This window comes from Triturus cristatus, chromosome 1_2, assembly GCF_964204655.1.
Source record: "Triturus cristatus chromosome 1_2, aTriCri1.1, whole genome shotgun sequence".
Classification (NCBI taxonomy): domain Eukaryota; kingdom Metazoa; phylum Chordata; class Amphibia; order Caudata; family Salamandridae; genus Triturus; species Triturus cristatus.
The window spans coordinates 758,775,190-758,792,411 of NC_140580.1; the positions used below are offsets into that span (position 1 = coordinate 758,775,190).

The 17,222-nt window shown below is 48.2% G+C and overlaps 1 protein-coding gene across 1 annotated transcript in view; it reads right to left on the reverse strand.

The window, feature by feature from the left end:
* The window catches only part of LOC146867969 (uncharacterized), a 503,249-nt gene that overhangs the window by 18,020 nt on the left and 468,007 nt on the right, over positions 1-17,222 (reverse strand). The window contains exon 21 of the mRNA XM_085623836.1: positions 13,655-13,754. Coding sequence (XP_085479962.1) covers positions 13,655-13,754 — 100 coding nt within the window. The remainder of the gene's footprint in view (positions 1-13,654; positions 13,755-17,222) is intronic.

A 17,222-nucleotide genomic window follows, 5' to 3' on the forward strand; every position in this document is an offset into this window, starting at 1 on the left:
ATGATTGCCAAGAGGGATATAGCGCAACTTTGGGGCGCTCAACGGCCGCCCACCGTGTCAGTATGGAAGGAGAATATGGACTGGTGTATGTTTCGGGAGAAGACAGTGTATGTGGCCCGTGGCAAGCCGGGGGCATGGGGTAGAATTTGGGGCCAATGGAATGCGTATCGCGGAGGCATCTGTGCGCCCCCCCTGGTAGACACTGATATCGCCATGTCCCCCTGACCCTCGACGGTTCCTGGCGCTTTTTGTAACAACTACATAGGGACGTTCATCTTCCTTGACCCCCCTTTCCCCCCCCCCCTCCGTCCCCGGCCTCCCGGTACTCCTCTCTTTAGCGGATTGCTCAAATGTTCTGACTGGAGTTTCCCGGGGGGAGCCTGAACCGCACTGGTATCCCTCGTAACTCGCCTTTTGTTTTTATTGTTTTTCTTTTGTTTCTGTTACTGTTGGACTGACGCTTGCTGTTCTTCGAGACCTATCTTGAGCCACTGCGGGGCAGTGCCCTGGGGACGGATTGCAACTTTGATGTGTGTATATTTCCTTATGTACCTAGCGGCCGGCCCGGGTGGTTGTAGGCCCATACTTGTGACCGAATTGTTGCTCAATAAAAACTATTTCAAAAAAAAAAAAAAAAAAAAAAAAAGAAAATAAATCAAACAGCGCAACCATCCTGTATTGGCCTTCCTCGACCAGTTACTTTGCCACTTTTATATCCAAGATAGGACAAATGGTATAGTTTCTTACCGGTTGGTGTTGTTTTGCAGCTTGAAGAATTTTCTGGATTCACATGCTGTGCATTATTCCGCCATCTAGTGGTTCGGCCCGGAATTGTTGTATTTGTCCTTTTTTTTTTCTTCTTTTCTTAGTGTGCGTCCACATACCACCATTTGGTGTCCTGTGACGTCGACTTGCTTCCTCCGGAAGCTCCCACCTTTGGTCGCCATCTTCGGATTCTTTTTTTTTTTTTTCATTTTCCTCCTTCCCCTTTGTCTCATCTTTCTTGGTGAAGTAGGGTGGGTTCGCTAGTAAATCCAGAAAATACTTCAAAATGCAAAACTACACCAACAAGTAAGAAACTATATGTTTTGCAGCGTGAATCTTTTCAGGATTCACATGCTGTGCCTAGATTTTGTAGCGGTTTGTTAGTTCTTTGGTGGCTGGTTGGAAAATGAGCGTTGGTTTGTGAATAGATGTTACAAGACTTTTTGTCCTACTTGTGCTTCTTTATTCATTTGAATGTCCACACAGTAGTGTTTTGCGAACATGTGCACCTAAGACCATGTTTCTGCCATGCAAATGTCTTGAATTGGAGCATTGGCTAGAAAGGCGATTGTTGCTCCTTTCTTTCCAGTTGAGTGAGCCATTGAGCTCTTTGTAATGTTTGTCCTGCTTGTTTGTGGCACAACTGTATGGCTTGTGCAATCCATCTTGCAATTGTGTTCTTGGTTACTGGCCTTCCCAGAAAACAGTTCGCAAAAGATACAAAGAGTTGCTATGTCTTCCTGTAATCTTTTGTCTTTTCAAAGTAATACATGACTGCTCTTCTAGCGTCGAGTGTCTCTTCGGATTCTGGAAGAAACTTGGTATTTGTATGGATTGGTTTATGTGGAATCGTGATACCACCTTTGGCATGAAGTGTAGATCTGTTCTCATGATGATTCTGTCATTATGTATTTGGAAGTAGGGTTCCTGTAATGTTAGTGCCTGCAACTCACTAACTCTACGTAGTGATGTTATTGCTACTAAAAAGGCCGTCTTCAGTGTGAGCAACTGTGGCATCGCCTTGTGTAGTGGCTTAAATGGTGCTTTCATGAGCTGAGCGAGTACTATATTTAGGTTCCATGTGGGTGCTGGCACTGTTTTTGGTGGGGAGTTTCTTTTTGCCCCTTCTAGGAACCTTTTGACCACGTGAGAAGTGAAGAAGCTCTTCCCTGTGTCCTCTTGTAAATGCTACAATTGTTGCTAAGTGAACTTTTAGTGAAGTATAGGTTAGTTCAGTATGTATTAGATGTGTTTAGTACTTCATAACTGTCTTTTCTTTTGTTATCTTTTGGTAAAGACCTTCTTTGAGGCACCATAGAGAGTATCTTTTCCATTTTGCCATGTAACATTTCCTCGTGGTCGGCTTTCTTGCTTCTCCTAGGACTGGCATTGTGCTTTCTGTCAGTTTTAGGTGCACAAATTCTATGTCCTCAGGAGCAATGCTGCAAGACTCAGGGTTTCCGTTTCTGGGTGGAGCACTCTTCCCTCTTGCATGGTTAGCAAGTCTGGTCTGTTTGGCAATTTGTGAATTGACCCTTGACCAGGTCTGTCTCGCCCATTGTGGGGCAATGAGAATCAATCCTGGTCATGTGGCTGATTTTGCATTTGTTGATTACTTTGTGCAGTAGTGGTATTGGGGGAAAAGCGTAAGCAAATATCCCAGACCAGCTTATCCATAGCGCATTCCCTATCCAGCTTATCCATAGCGCATTTGCACGGTTGTCTGTATGCAAAGCGTTGGCATTTTGCATTGTGGGGTGTTGCAAAGAGGTCCACATCTTGTGTTCCCCATTTTCTGAATATTTTGTTGAGTTCGTACTGATTTATCTCCCACTTGTGGGATGATGAGGCTTGTCTATTCAGCCTGTCTGCTTCAACATTATCCTTCCCTGATAGGTGGACTGCAATTAAGTTTATGTTCTGTGGGATCGCCCACCTCCAGATTAGCTGAGCTAGAGTGGACAGTGCCAGAGAATGTGTCCCATCCTGTTTGTTGATGTATAACATGGTGGTCGTGTTGTCTGCTTGTATCAGAATTGTTTTTCTGTGTACCTGCTTTTGAAAGCCTTTTAAGGCTAGGAACACAGTTTTCAGTTCCAGAAGGTATATGTGCTGTAGAGCTTCTTGCTGTGTCCTCTCACTTTGAGACTGTTCATATGAGCACCCCATCCCATCTGTGAGGCATCTGTCGTTGTGGGCACTGTTGGAGGTAGTTGGGTGCGAGTCCTCTCTTGTGTTATGTTCTCTTTGTTCCACTATGCTATTTCTTGCTGTATTTTCTGTGTAACAACCACTAGATCGTTCCAACTTCCTGTTGCTTGTGACCATTGTGTTTGCAGCCATTCTTGGAATGGTCTCATGTGTGGCAGAATATATGGGGCTAAGTTAATGCATGATGCAATCATTCCCAGTAGTTTCCTTACTGTCCTCACTGTCAGAGCATGCCTCTTCAGGCAAAGCTGTCTCTCCTTCAGTATGGCTATTGCACATTTCTCGTTTGGGAACACCTTCCCCAGCACTGTATTTATCCTTGCTCCTAAGAACCTTTTTTTCTAGTTGTGGCTCTGTGGAAGATTTTTCCCAATGTATGGAAAAAACGAGCTTGGCCATGTATTCATTACTTGGTGTACGTGCGTTTCGCAAAGACTGTATGAGTTTGCCCTTATTAGCCAGTCGTCTAAGTAAAGGTATACATGGATCCCCTGTCTTCTTAAGTGTGCGGCCACTGCTGCTAGGCACTTTGTGAACACCCTTGGCACCGATTTTAGGCTGAATGCCAGCACTTTGAATTGGTAATGCTTGTTGTTGACCGCAAATCTTAATAGTCTTTTGTGTTTGCTGTTCATGGGGATGTGCAAATATAAATCCTTCAAGTCAAACATCGCCATGTAGTCTCCTTCTGGCAATTGAGGTATTATCTCATGCAGGGTGGTCATTTTGAACTTTTGCGTTTTTACAAATTTGTTGAGGAATCGGAGGTCTAATATAGGATTCATCGTCCAGTCTATTTTTGGAATTAGGAAGTACGTAGAGTATATTCCCTTGTTTATCTCCTTGTATGGTACGTGCTCTATTGCTTCTTTCGCTTGTAGCTCTTTATCTCTTGGAGTAACAGATCCGTTTTTCCTTTGGAGTGCACCTTCCTTCTTGTTTTTTTTTCTGGAGGTGGTTTGACTAGTTCTATGCAGTACCAGTGTTGGATTATGTTTAAGATCCATTTGTCTGAAGGAATCTTTTTCCATTCTGCGAAGTCCTTCAGTCTGCCCCCTACTGGTGCAGAATGTTGTGTGAAATGTTTGCTTCTTTTTTGTATTTTTGTCTTTGTGTGCACTCTGTGTGTAGTTCTTAGAGGGTGCTTTACTGCCTGAATGCAGTCACTTTGAAGTTGCGGGTGCTACTCCCCTATGTGGAAGGCCTCTTTCCCGGGGGCGTCCTACAAGGATTGTTTTCCTTGTGGATATTGCCAACTTTGTTGCTGTCCCGGTTGATGGCTGTTGTTTCCTCCTTGGAAACCTTGTTGGTATGTCTGATGCGAGGTGGTAGAGTGATGGTTACCTCTACCCGCTGGTCTTCTTGCGGAGCCGGGTGCCTCTACATATTCCACCTCTGAATTGTGCACCCCATTGATCTGGCTGTTTCATTGTCCTATTTCCGTGGGTTAAGAGCGTAATTCACCGTGCTTCCAAAAAGCTGCTCCCCATTGAAAAGTGCGTTCAATATATTGTTTTGCACATCAGGTTTGAATCCTGAGATCCGCTTGTCTCCTTTCTGTGATGCCCATCATCATCATCTGTCTGCTTGATGTCTCTGCAGCATCTAGTCTGATTTTAATCATGTATTTTCAATACTTTTCTCCCTCTTCTACCAGGTGGCTTACCCATCTCGGATATTGCTCAGGTAGGTGTTTCAAAAGATCTTCTACCTTCTACCAGTGCTGGTATGCATGTCTGTTTAGTAAGGCATTGGAACTGGCGATGCGCCATTGGTTTGCGGCTCTTCTTTCAACCTTTCTCCCCATAAGGTCCATTCTTTTGCTTTCTTTATCTGGTGGTGGACCCGTCGTGGTCGGTACATTAGCCCTATTTCTCGTCATAGCTGTTATGGAGTCCGCTGTAATTGATCCTTTGATGTAAATTGGGTCCCTGGAAGAGTGACTATACTTTCTCTCCTCTAGGTGAGACTGCTTTACATGTGGCAGACTCTTTAAATGCCTCTGTTCCCTGGTCTTTCACACTTGGTAGCGTGGGAAGGAATTGGCTTCTTGACTGCGTAAGCATTAATGTTTCGAGTAAGAAACACGATTGAGGCTTTTCTTCTTCGAATTGCACCCCATAGGTCTATGTTGCCTTCTTGATGACTTGATTGTACATCCCAATGTCAAAAGGAGGGGAAGGCCTTGAAGGATAGGTGTTGACAGCTTCCGCACAAGAGTCTGTATTGAGGTCTGGGCACTGAAGGTCTTGAACCTCTGAGGTTTTGGACTCCAGATTGGTTTGTTGTTCCTCTTCCTTAAAAACATAACTTTTCTTCTTGGTCCTCAACGGTTTGGGGGTTATCGGGGGCTCTAGTTCCTCAACGCCTGTCTTTTTTTCTGTCGAGATCTTCGACGACATCTTGAATTGCTCAAGCTTTTGTCGAATTCCTTCTTACGTTGTCAGATATTTGTCTTTTCGGCTTCAAGTTGGTTCTTTTTCTTCTCGATCTCCGAAGCGTACGTTTCGGCATAGAGACTCTGATTTTCTCTTAGTGCTCGACAGAGCCTTTTCCGCAGCTTGCGTTTCGGCATCAAAACCCTCAGGCCTCTTTTTCGTGGCGGACGACGCCCTGTCCGTTGACGCAGGCGTCGTGCCTTGATTTTCGCTTTTTGACCGCTCTTGTCTCTACGTTGATGCATCTCTTTCATGATCGTCTTTCGACACCTTGGAGTTTGAGAGGGTCTTTGCCATTACGGAGTCCTTGTCTAAGTATTCTACAGATTGTTTTTTCTGGGACCCCACTGCGGTCGTCGAGAACTTCAACACCAATGTTCCCTTCGGGGCCCTTGAGTCTGTCTTTTGCGATTCGTGTGCTGTTTTCGAGATAGACACTTCTCTTACCTCTCGCGAAGTCTTCTTTTCGACCTCGACGACTTGGATGTCAATGTCTGCGTCGCCCTCTGGCCCTTCAACGACACTGTCCTAGTCGTCGCTGGAGAGGCCCAGGTCTCTCAGTGATGGTGCCGCACTTTGGCCTTGCATCTTGTAGCTGGCCCTTCTCTGTCGCCCTCTTACTCTCAGGGTTACTCTCAGGGTCTTTGGGGCAAACGCCGAACACGCATTGCTGTCTTTACTTTGATGATCGACTGGTAAGCAGAGATTGCAGACCGGATGCTGGTCCTTATTAGCGTACTTATGGTGGCAATTAAGGCAAAACGTGAACGGTGTCATGTCCATTACCACGTACAGGGAGCCCCCTGTACACGCTCTCCTGTAAGGCGTCGAGAAAGCTTTCTTTTCTCTTCTCGGCACCTTCTGGTACTTCGATTCGACTTGCGGTACCCTGATTCGTCATCTTTTCAAGTTTTCCTCTCTTTTCCTGTTATTTTTGTTGATTCTTCACTCAAACTTCCTGGAGCTCCTTCCTTAACGATCCAGACCCAAGGCGGAAAAAAAGAAACTGAAGATGGCGACCAAAGGTGTGAGGACACCATGTCGACGCTCATAAAAAAAAAAAAAGGACAAATACCACAATTCTGGACCCAACCACTAGATGGCGTAAAAATGCTCAGCATGTGAATCCAGAAAAGATTCACGCAGCAGAACTCCTGTTTTGGGACGTTCTTCTTCATGAGTTAAGAGAACCAGTAGATGTCTTAATTCTTTTGAGATTCTGATCAGCCTTATTTAGTTTAGCTGGATTTTCATTTCCTGAAAGATCCACTTTAGAACATAAGGTGGAATGGAGAACGTGAAAAAAAACCTAATCTGTAGATTCTGCTGAATATCTTTCACCCACATAACTTTTGTCATCATCTGCCAAGAAGGGAGATAGCTGGAAACGTTCCCTCCCACAGGGGCTCTGAGCAAAGGTTGTAGGATGAAGGGATGACTGTTAACTATTTGAAGCCTTTCCTACTGTTGCTAAAAGCTGCTGGTTTACTATGCCTTCTGATGGGAGTTTCCCACTGATAGAACAGCTTTGGCTGAGAAGACTCACTATACTATTGCTTTTGTTGTGCTCTGCCATATCATTTTAACTGGAACAGTCAGCTTACATCTTCATCTTCTGTATTTCATCAGCCATGAAGGATCCAAAGAAAGATATGCCTGCAAATGTGAAATCCAGAAACGTTGTTTGATGGGTAATAGAAGTGAAGCATGTTGCGAAGATGATATATCTAAGGCAGCTAGGTCAGAAGATCCTCCATCTAACTTCTCACATTGTCAAAGGTGAGCACGCCTTCCTTTCCAATTTCCTGGAAATCCTCTGTTCTCTGTCAGAAAATGTTCCCGGTGGTGGGTCTGCGAACCAAGATCACACCAGAAAGTCCTGGAGAACAGAACGGCCAAAGAAGCAGTCTCTCCGGACTTGGCTGTCCAGGCAATAATGCTTGGCAAACGTGTGCAGCGAGGCCCACATTGCTGCCTGACAGATGTCCTGGAAGGGGATTCCCCGACCCAAGGCAGTCGTCGCCGCCGTGGCCAGAGTGGAATGGGCCCTCAAACCAACAGGAGGTTCCTTTTTAGCTAAGGAGTAACAAGCTTTGATGCACAAAACGACCCACCGAGAGATGGTTCGCTTGTGCACCGCCCGCCCCTTCTAAGCGCCCACGTAGCCAACGAAGAGTTGGTCGTCCACCCGGAACTGTTTTGTGCGGTCCAGATAGAAGGAGAGCGCACGTTTTGGGTCCAGACGGTGGAGCCGCTCTTCCTCTTTTGAGGGATGCGGAAAGAAGGTGGGCAGCGTAACAGACTGCCCGATGTGAAAGGCAGTCACAACCTTAGGAAGGAAGGAAGGGCGAGTGCGGAGCACAACCTTGTCCGGATGAATAGAAAGGAAAGGAGGCTTAGAAGAGAGAGCCTGAAGCTCACTCACCCTTCTAGCAGAGGTGATGGCTACCAGGAAAGCAGTCTTAAGCGCCAAGAGACGAAGAGGACAATTATGAAGTGGCTCAAAGGGAGCGCACATCAGATATGTCAAAACAAGATTCAAATCCCACTGAGGCATAACTAAAGGGACAGGAGGAAACATGTGAGTAATGCCCTTAAGGAACCGAGAAACAACAGGGGATTTGAAAAGAGAAGGCTGATCAGGAAGGCGAAGGAAGGCAGAGATAGCAGAAAGATAGACTTTAAGAGTGCCCAGAACAGAGCCCTGCTGGGCCAAAGAAAGAAGGAAGAGGAGAACCTCAGAAAGAGGGGCGAAAAGGGAATCCACAGCCTTTGCTGTGCACCATGCCACAAATTTGTTCCACCTACAGGCGTATACCGTTTTAGTGGAGGGACGCTTGGCTGCCAGAATCACATCGCAGACTTCAGGAGGCAAGTCAAATGGCATCAACTGTCGCCGCTCAATCTCCACGCATGAAGGTGGAGACTGGACAGGTTTGGGTGGAGGACCGTCCCCTGCTGCTGCGACAGAAGGTCCTCCTGAAGAGGCAGTGGTATCGGGGGATCGATTGACAGACTGAGTAGCTCGGTATACCAGTACCTTTGTGCCCAATCCGGAGCCACCAAGATGACTTGGGCCCTGTCGCGCCTGATTTTCTTCAGCACTCTGGGCAGAAGTGGTATAGGCGGAAAGGCGTGCAACAGACCACAACTCAACTCGCGGCGAAAAGCGTCCCCGAGCGAGTGCCGCCTTGGAAACTCCAACGCGCAGAACTGCTGACATTGCGCGTTCTCTTCGGTGGCGAATAGATTTAACCAAGGCTCTCCCCACTGCCGAAAGAGGCTTTGCGCCACGTCCGAGTTGAGACGCCATTCGTGATCCATCATGCACCGGCAGCTGAGTTCGTCTGCTCTGGCGTTCAGAGAGCCCGCCAGATGTTGAACCACCAGGGTGATGCCCTGATGTTCCAGCCATGTCCAGAGGCGCAGAGCCTCCTGACAAAGGGTCCAGGACCCCACCCCGCCCTGTTTGTTGCAATACCACATGGTGGTGGTGTTGTCCGTGAACACCTGCACCACACTTCCCCGGACGGGAAGGAATGCCTTTAGTGTAAGTCGGATCGCTCTCAGCTCCAAAAGGTTGATATGGAGCCGAGACTCCGCCGGAGACCAGAGTCCTCTGATCTCCGCCTCCCCCATGTGGTCCCCCCATCCCAGGAGGGACGCATCCGTCACCACTACGTGCTCCGGGTGGGGTAGGGAGAGGGATCTGCCGCTGACCCAATCGCGGTTCGTGAGCCACCACTGCAACTGTTTTGCAGTGCCCTCTGCGATCAAGACATGGTCGGACAGGTTGCCCCGATGCTGGGCCCACTGAAACTTCAGGTCCCACTGCAGAGCCCGCATTCGCCACCTGGCGTGATGCACTAACAGGATGCAGGAGGCCATCAGACCCAGAAGCCGCAGCACCAACCTGACCGAAACCCGGGATAGAGGCTGAAAGATGGGAATCAGAGCCTGAATATCCCGTACCCGCTGCTCCGGAGGATAAGCCCGGAACTGCGCAGAGTCCAGAACCGCCCCAATGAAAAGGAGCTTCTTGGAGGGACTCAGATGCGACTTCGGCACGTTGATGGAGAACCCCAGCAAATGCAGGAGGTCGGCCGTAGTCTGGAGGTGGGAGACAACCTGCTGGGGCGAGCCCGCCTTTAACAGCCAGTCATCGAGATAGCGGAAGACTGGCACCCCTGATCTGCGCAGATGAGCTGCGATCACCGCCATCACTTTCGTGAACACCCGAGGGGCACTGGTGAGGCCGAAGGGGAGCACCGTGAACTGGAAATGCTCCTGACCCACCGTGAACCGCAGGTAATGCCGGTGGGCCGGCAGGACGGAAATGTGAAAATAAGCGTCCTGCAAGTCCAACGCTACCATCCAGTCTCCTGGATCCAGGGCAGCCAGAACCTGAGCTAGGGTAAGCATCTTGAACCTCTCCTTCCGGAGCAAGGCATTGACGCTCCCGAGGTCCAAGATAGGGCGTAGGCCCCCTTTGCCCTTCTTGGGAACCAGAAAGTAGTGGGAATAGCAACCACGACCTACTTCTGGACCAGGAACGCGCTCGACGGTCCCCTTGGCCAAGAGGGCTGCAACTTCCTCCCGTAGAAGATTCAACTGATCCCCCGACATGCGGTGGCACTGTGGTGGCATGGCTGGAGGGGTCGTCTCGAAGGGGAGGGAATAGCCCCTTTGGACGATTTGCAGCACCCACCTGTCCGACGTGATGGAACGCCAGTGGAGCAGGTGATGGTGAACTCTGCCTCCCACTGGCGTCGAATGGGCCTGAAAGCACGGACTAGGAGGGCTTTGAGGCGGATGCTGCCGGGGTGGATGTGGACTGACCGGCACGTTGACCCCCGGTACCGCCTCGGCGGAATCCACGTCCGCGACCACGTGCAGGTTGGATCTGCGGCCGGTGGCTAGGCGGACGTGAGGGGGTGCCCCTTACTTGGCCACGAAAGGGACGAAAGGCGGAAGTTTACGGTTGCGGCCCGAGAGGCCCAAGTACTTGGCCATAGCCCGGGAGTCCTTGAAGCACACTATCCGCCTTCTCGCCAAAAAGGCGAGTGCCATCAAAGGGCATATCCATGAGGGTGCTCTGGACATCCCCTAAGAAAGAGGTTAGTCCTCACGGCCACAGCAGGCAGCTCAAGCCCAAGGGCTTCGTCCGCCTCGTGCAGCACCGCTGAAAATGCTGCACCTTCCTCCGAAGTCACAGTCGGAGGAGAGATGCAACCAGTGTCCGGGGAGGTGTCCAGACCACTAGCATCCCCAAGCTCATCTGCCCAGTCCTGAGATAAGTTGGCCTGCATGGCCAGAGGGTCCTCAGACCCCTCCGAGTCGCCCCCGTCATCCGATTCCTGATAAACAGGGGGAATAATCGAAGCCAGACGGTAGATGAAATTGTCATCCATCGGCGTCGGCTGCGGTGCCGGATGGCGCCGCACCGGCACTGAACCGGACTGAACCGGGGAACGGCGTCGTCTGAAGACGGCGCCGGGGGTGGAACCGGTGTCGGCGCCAGGGGTGGAACCGGTGTCGGCGTTGGCGGAGGAGGCGTCGTGAGGTCGACCGGCACGACTGAGATCCAGGCCTGGATCCCACGGGGACCTGCGGCGTTGAGACCGAAGTCGGCGACGGGGCGCCGGAGACGCCGGCTCGCTAGGTCGCCCAGTCGAGCCCGTAGGGCCCGAAGGCGTGCCGGCAGGCATCGACGACGGAGCCAGGCCCCTCATGGCCGAGAGCAAGGCACTGATCTCCGCCGGAGTTGTGTCACTCCCAGGGACCGGTGGGTATGGGGACGGACGGGGCTCCTACGGAGCCGCGGGGGTGGTACCACCCGGACCCTCGACCAAGTTGCGTGACCGGCGAGGGGAGTCCGAAGAGCGATGTCGCCTCTTGGACTTCTTAGCATGCTTCGACTTACCCGAAGACTTCGACCCCGACGAGCGGTGGTGGTGGTGGTGGCTGCGGCTCCGCCACCGGTCCTTCGACCTCCTCCTGGACCGGGACTGTCAACGGCGCGGAGCCGAGTGTCGGAGCTCGAGAAGCTTATGGGACCGCTCCCGCCTAGCCTTCGAGGTCAAGGCCTGGCAGTCGATGCACGACTCCGCATCGTGGTCGGTCCCCAGGCAGTAAAGGCACCTGCGGTGGTGGTCCGTCACCGACATTAGTCGATGACAGGAGTCACAGGCTTTAAACCCGGGCATCCTACCAGCACCAGTTCGAATCGAGTATACAAAAGAGTCAAAACAGTTTTAGTCAAAAAGTGACTAAAAGGGGTAAGCTCTTCCCGGATCGGCGCTGTCTGGCGCGGAAAAAAGAAGAACTGACGTCAGTGCGCAAGGGCTGCGTCTAAGTACTCCGACGACGTCATTCCGGCGCACAACGCCGACGACGGACGCAGAGCCGCAGACGACGCCTAACGACGTGCAAGGGGTATTGCTGACGAAAAATCTTTCCGGATCCAGCCTGACGCCTGGGGATATTCTAAGGTGAGGAATCTAACTAACGTGTTTCTTTCAGATACTTAACTACTAATGTGCGCAAATGCACTCCTGGTCTGCCAGTTCACCTAAAGCACAACTTCTACATGAAGTGATACGCAATGACTACTAAAGTTTTAAATGTTCTTCTCTTTATCTGTCCGATTGTGTAATAATACATGTACAATGTTTGAAAGAAATATATATAAGGAGCAGTACCGCATTTGTGCCTTAACCTTGCCCCAGAGGAAAGAAAGCATTACCGAGATTGTTCAGCAAAAATGTCTTGCAGAATGTGCACAAAACTGGATTTGTATCAATAAGACACAGGTCTAAATATAGTTGACCCAAGTTTGTATGAATCTGTACAAACTAGAAGTTTCGATCAAGCGTTAACGTTTATGGAGTCACACACAGAAATGTAACTGCTCCACAGGAAAACAGGGATTCTTCCCAACAAATACACATCGTTACAGTGGCGTACCAACAGGAAGTGTCCCAATGAACACCAGTGTACCCATCAACAAGAATTATGCCCCCAATGTAGAACCACTGGTCCACCATAAAGGAGGTATAATTATCAGGCCTCCATGACAGCATGCTCTGACTATCTTGCAGCCAGGGCAGCTCCCACATGAATGGGCACTAATAATTTTGAGCAAGAGGAGACAAGCTTCATTCCACGCTGATGTTTTAATGCTGAGCAATTCCCTCATGAAGAGATGTGGTTTAAATAGGTCGCCATCTAAGATGGCCGCCCACATCTTATAAGCATTCTCTCAAGAAGTACCCACAAATGGTGCTAGAAATTAAGCTCCCATGCGCATCACTTGATTCCTGGGAGTGTCTGACATATTGTATCAAAAAAACAATAAAGGTACATCTGCTTGACATACCTCAGCATTCTATGCTTTGCCCAGCACAGACAAATGCGTGCAGTGACATCAGATGCACCAAGACCTGTACAAGTGGCAATGTTGTGAAGCATGGTGTAGAGGCCACAAAGTGGCTCAGGTGCAGATGGTTGGTGTGGAGTATAGCACTGCCACATCACAAGTCGCCAATGAGATTCTGACACTTCTACGGGCATGTTCTGACTTCAGTGTAAAATGCATCTTCATTTAAACAGTTGCAGTATGCCACACATGGACAGAGATATACAAAAAGGTTTTAACAGAATTCCACAACAAAGAAAATATTTTTGTCAACAACAAGCAAAGTGGCAAGGTTATACGTCTATGCTAAATTGTGTGCATGAATTATATCTTATAAATTACAATTCCCCACAGGTGCTCCAAGGAGAGAAGGCAGCCATAAAAACCTTTGTTTGGGAGACAAAGCCCCCTATAACATATGCAAGAACTCCTGAGCGCCAACGTTCAATAAATTTCTTCTCCAGTCTCAGTGATTCAAAGGTATGCAACGTTCTTTTATTCCGTTCCTATTCCATCCATATGCATCCAAAACAGGTTCCGGAAAATGCACAACATTTTGAAATATCTTTACTGTGATTAAGGACAATTTGTAGGAATCACATCAACATCAGAGAAGCGGTTTCGTTCTAGACAAATTCAACTCCTCAAATCAGCCTCAGAAACTAATTTTAACCATCCAAATATGTTTGTGTATTCTAGAAACGTACATTGCAAACAGACCAAGAGAAAATATAGTAAACAAATTACTGGACATGATCCAGAGGACCAAAGGCAGTGCTATCATACTTGAAAATGGCCCACTTTGTGGCACCTCAGTACTCACCATCATGCTGTTACTCTGTTCTTGTCTGGCTTCCTGTATTAAAGTGCTGAGACGGCCAAGGTATTCCAGATTTTCAGCTATTATACGTGTGCATTGCTCTCTGAAAGACCAGGAAATCGAGGCTGATTAAATAAAATTATTCCTTAACAATTCCTAAAATAAATTATTGAAAATAATCCGCTAATAAGCATTTCCAATGGTGCATGGGGATACCAGATGTGTCTAAGATCACAGAAAGCAAAACATGTACTAGGGAATTTGTTTTTTCATGTCCAAATTCCCCAACATATACTTCAGTAACTGGAATCTTTACTTTCATATTATCAATAGGCACATATCTAAGATACGTCCAAAAGGACACTGGAGCAAATTATTTTTTAGGGATTACTGTAAACCTATTTTTCTAACTGAAATTTCTTTACTAACCGCCAACATGGTATGGATCCATACACAAAGGTAAGTGTGGAGTAAAGGTTGATAGAGGGGAAGAAATGCTGGAGCTCTGCAACCAACATAAAAATAATTAATTTGAAATTGATAGGACCCAAAAAAGGATATCTGAGGGAAGTATTCCTTATCAATCCATTTACCTGGAAAGGACTCATAAGGGCATCCAATGGCGACAGATGAACTAAGACCTTGCAAGCAGTGGAAACAACAGAAAGTAAGTGAGAGGGATGTAAGGAGGACAAGACAGAATAAGCAATACAAGCGTGAAGTGAACACAGAGAATACAGCACAGTTGTGGGCTGAAATGTAGCAGAGGACAATGGTGGAGCTAGGAGGACTAGGACGAAATAGCATAAAGAGTGGGTTGGGTTAAAGAGATGGGTTGAAATAGAATACATGGCATATAAGAGAGATAGAGGAATGATCCCAATAAAAATGGGGTCTATGTGAAGGAAAATGAAGTAAGGTATAAGTAAAGAGAACCTGCTGTCTGAAAAGAACATTTTGTGACTACACTCTCCCTCAAACACCCCCCCTCCCTCAAACACTGGATCTCTTCCTTACAAACAACACCCTCATCTTTCTACACACACTCCCCACACTCACACAATTTCACAATAAGGTACAAAGTCAACACCCTATACAGAAATCTTAGTTTAATAATAAAAATAAAATGCTGAATTAAATAAATACCTGGAACTCTCTTAGTGGACATCTGTTAAACCAGCAAGTTAGATAGAACATTAATCAAACCAAACTCTTTATATCTATCGCATCACATTTATGAGGTCACCTAAAGAAGGTGAGAAAAGTTGCAATCCTAACCTGATAAAAGCAATTAGCAAGCTGAATTGAGGCACGAATGGAATGTAAAATACGCAAATCTGAGAACCCAGCATTTATTAACAGCATGAACTTTTCGTCCCATCTGTTATCATCGAGGTCAGGTTGTGATGAACACTTGCCTATGGCTCCGCACCCACCCTGTCATACTATGGGAAGACAGGTGTCGGGACAGATATTCAAACCTGTGCTCCGTCTGAAATGACAGCAGGCACATGTCACTACAGCACGTTAATTTAAGACTCTAAAGTAAGCCTCCCTCCTTAAGATTCTGCTACCAGAGTAATCATGGATTAGGGAGTCCAAGTCACTATAGAATCAATAACAATGTTCTGAATAGCAATGTTTGTAAACGGACAAGCCAATCGTTCTGGTGATCACTAGATCCCAAGGCACCAAAAAAACAAAAAGAACATTAGGGGGATGGTAGGTGTAAACATTACAAATTCACTGTTTTGCGGCACACCATATTACAGTGAGTTTTCCAAGGGGACTCGTCTGTAGTACATGCTCTTTTAGGATAGGTGGGCATCCACGTTTAACAAGTTAGTCGAATAGCACGATTGCACCACATGTCAAATGCAATCAGCATGTTTTATGAATGCGCAAGATTGGGAATCTGTCTCATAGGGGAGTTCTAAGTGAGCTGGAACTCCTTACACTGATTAGGCTTCCAGTTTTTCAGCTCTTAATTAAGCTACTGCAGGATTTTCAGTCTCCAAAGATGCCAAGAGGGGTCTCTGGTAGGTAGCAGGGCTAATGAATGAGTTTCATTTTGCCTGTGAGCAGCCGTTCATCCTCAAAATGGAGTACAACTGGATTCTGTAATGCATATTCTCTACATCTAGCTGTTAAATGGTAGCGGCAGTCGTAGTCGATAACCTTTCAAGTATTGCCCGGCGGTAATCGCCTCTTATACCATTCGATGCTAAAACAATAAGGAGGCAGGCGCCGGAGACTGGAAGGCAGGAAACAAAGTTTTATTCCGTCGGAGTGGAACACATCAGATCAGACAGCGAAGTATCGTCACGAGGTGCTCTAACTGCATCTCTGAGGCCTGGCCTCTTATACACAGGTTTATGACTTTATTGCAGGTTTATCATACATGGCACATTCTTGAGATTGTCTTGATACATGAAAGAACATCCTCGGAATCCCCACTTCGAGCTCGTTCCCACACATATCTACAGTGGAAGTCCCCACCCCACCCACAGTAGGAGATGGCTATCACACAGCTGGACATTCCGCCAATTCCCGGGGGTGTGTGCGACCGGTCGGGTCTCAGGGGGTGGGGGGCCTTGATCTACTGTAATCCCTTTGATGTGGGGTGTTTCCCTTACAGTAGGGGCAATAAACTGCATCCGCAGGGCTAGGTGATGGCCTGGGATCGGTTCGGACAATGGGGCGCAGAGGAAGGGGGTTATCAAAGAGATGCATGACCATGTATGGGATGTCGGTCAGGCGTGGGATGTGGTTCCATGGCAGGGTCGCGCAGAAGGAGAGGGTTTATGGCCCATGTATGAGAGAGCGGGGGTGGCCGGCGTGCGGGGGGGGATACTTGCAGCGCCAGGGGGACGCGCTGGCGATCGGCAATGAGCAGGGAGAGACCAAAGTGCCTAAAATGGCTGCCGTGCGCTTTCCTGTGTGTCGCGCTGGGGAGAGACAAGATGGCGCAGATAATGTTCATTTCGCAAACTAAATTTCCACAGCCCTCCCTTTTAACATATCTCGCCAGCTTGTTTAGTTCGGATCTATCCCCATAATACTACGAACTTCCACCTCATACAAAGCTTTCATTCGCTCCGCTTCAAAGTTCAAAGTCTTAGGGCAGATGCAGTTCATAAAAAGCGAACATAGAGGTGGCAGACACTGAATCCCCAAGCAACATCCACATAGTATCACAATTGGTATTAGGATAACTGAAAACAGCCTCCATCCCCAACTTCTAATAGTGTCCCAAAACCAACTTCCCAGTGACCATTCTTCTTGCTCCTGATGAACCTCTGCGGAAAGTCTGTGGAGGTGTTCAATTGCTTTGTAGACTGAGGGTGAGTTATCCGGTACGTAGGTACAACAGCTGGACCCAATGATGCGGCATGCTCCTCCACGATCAGCCAGAACCACATCTAGAACGAGGCGGTTCTGAAGAGCCACCAGGCGGACGGCCTGAAGCTCGGCGGTGTTGTTGGCGAGGATGCCAGCCGTAATGTTCATCGCCGTTTCGACTGCCTGGGTTAAGTGGCGGATGGCACGGCTGTTTGCCATTGGACCCCAG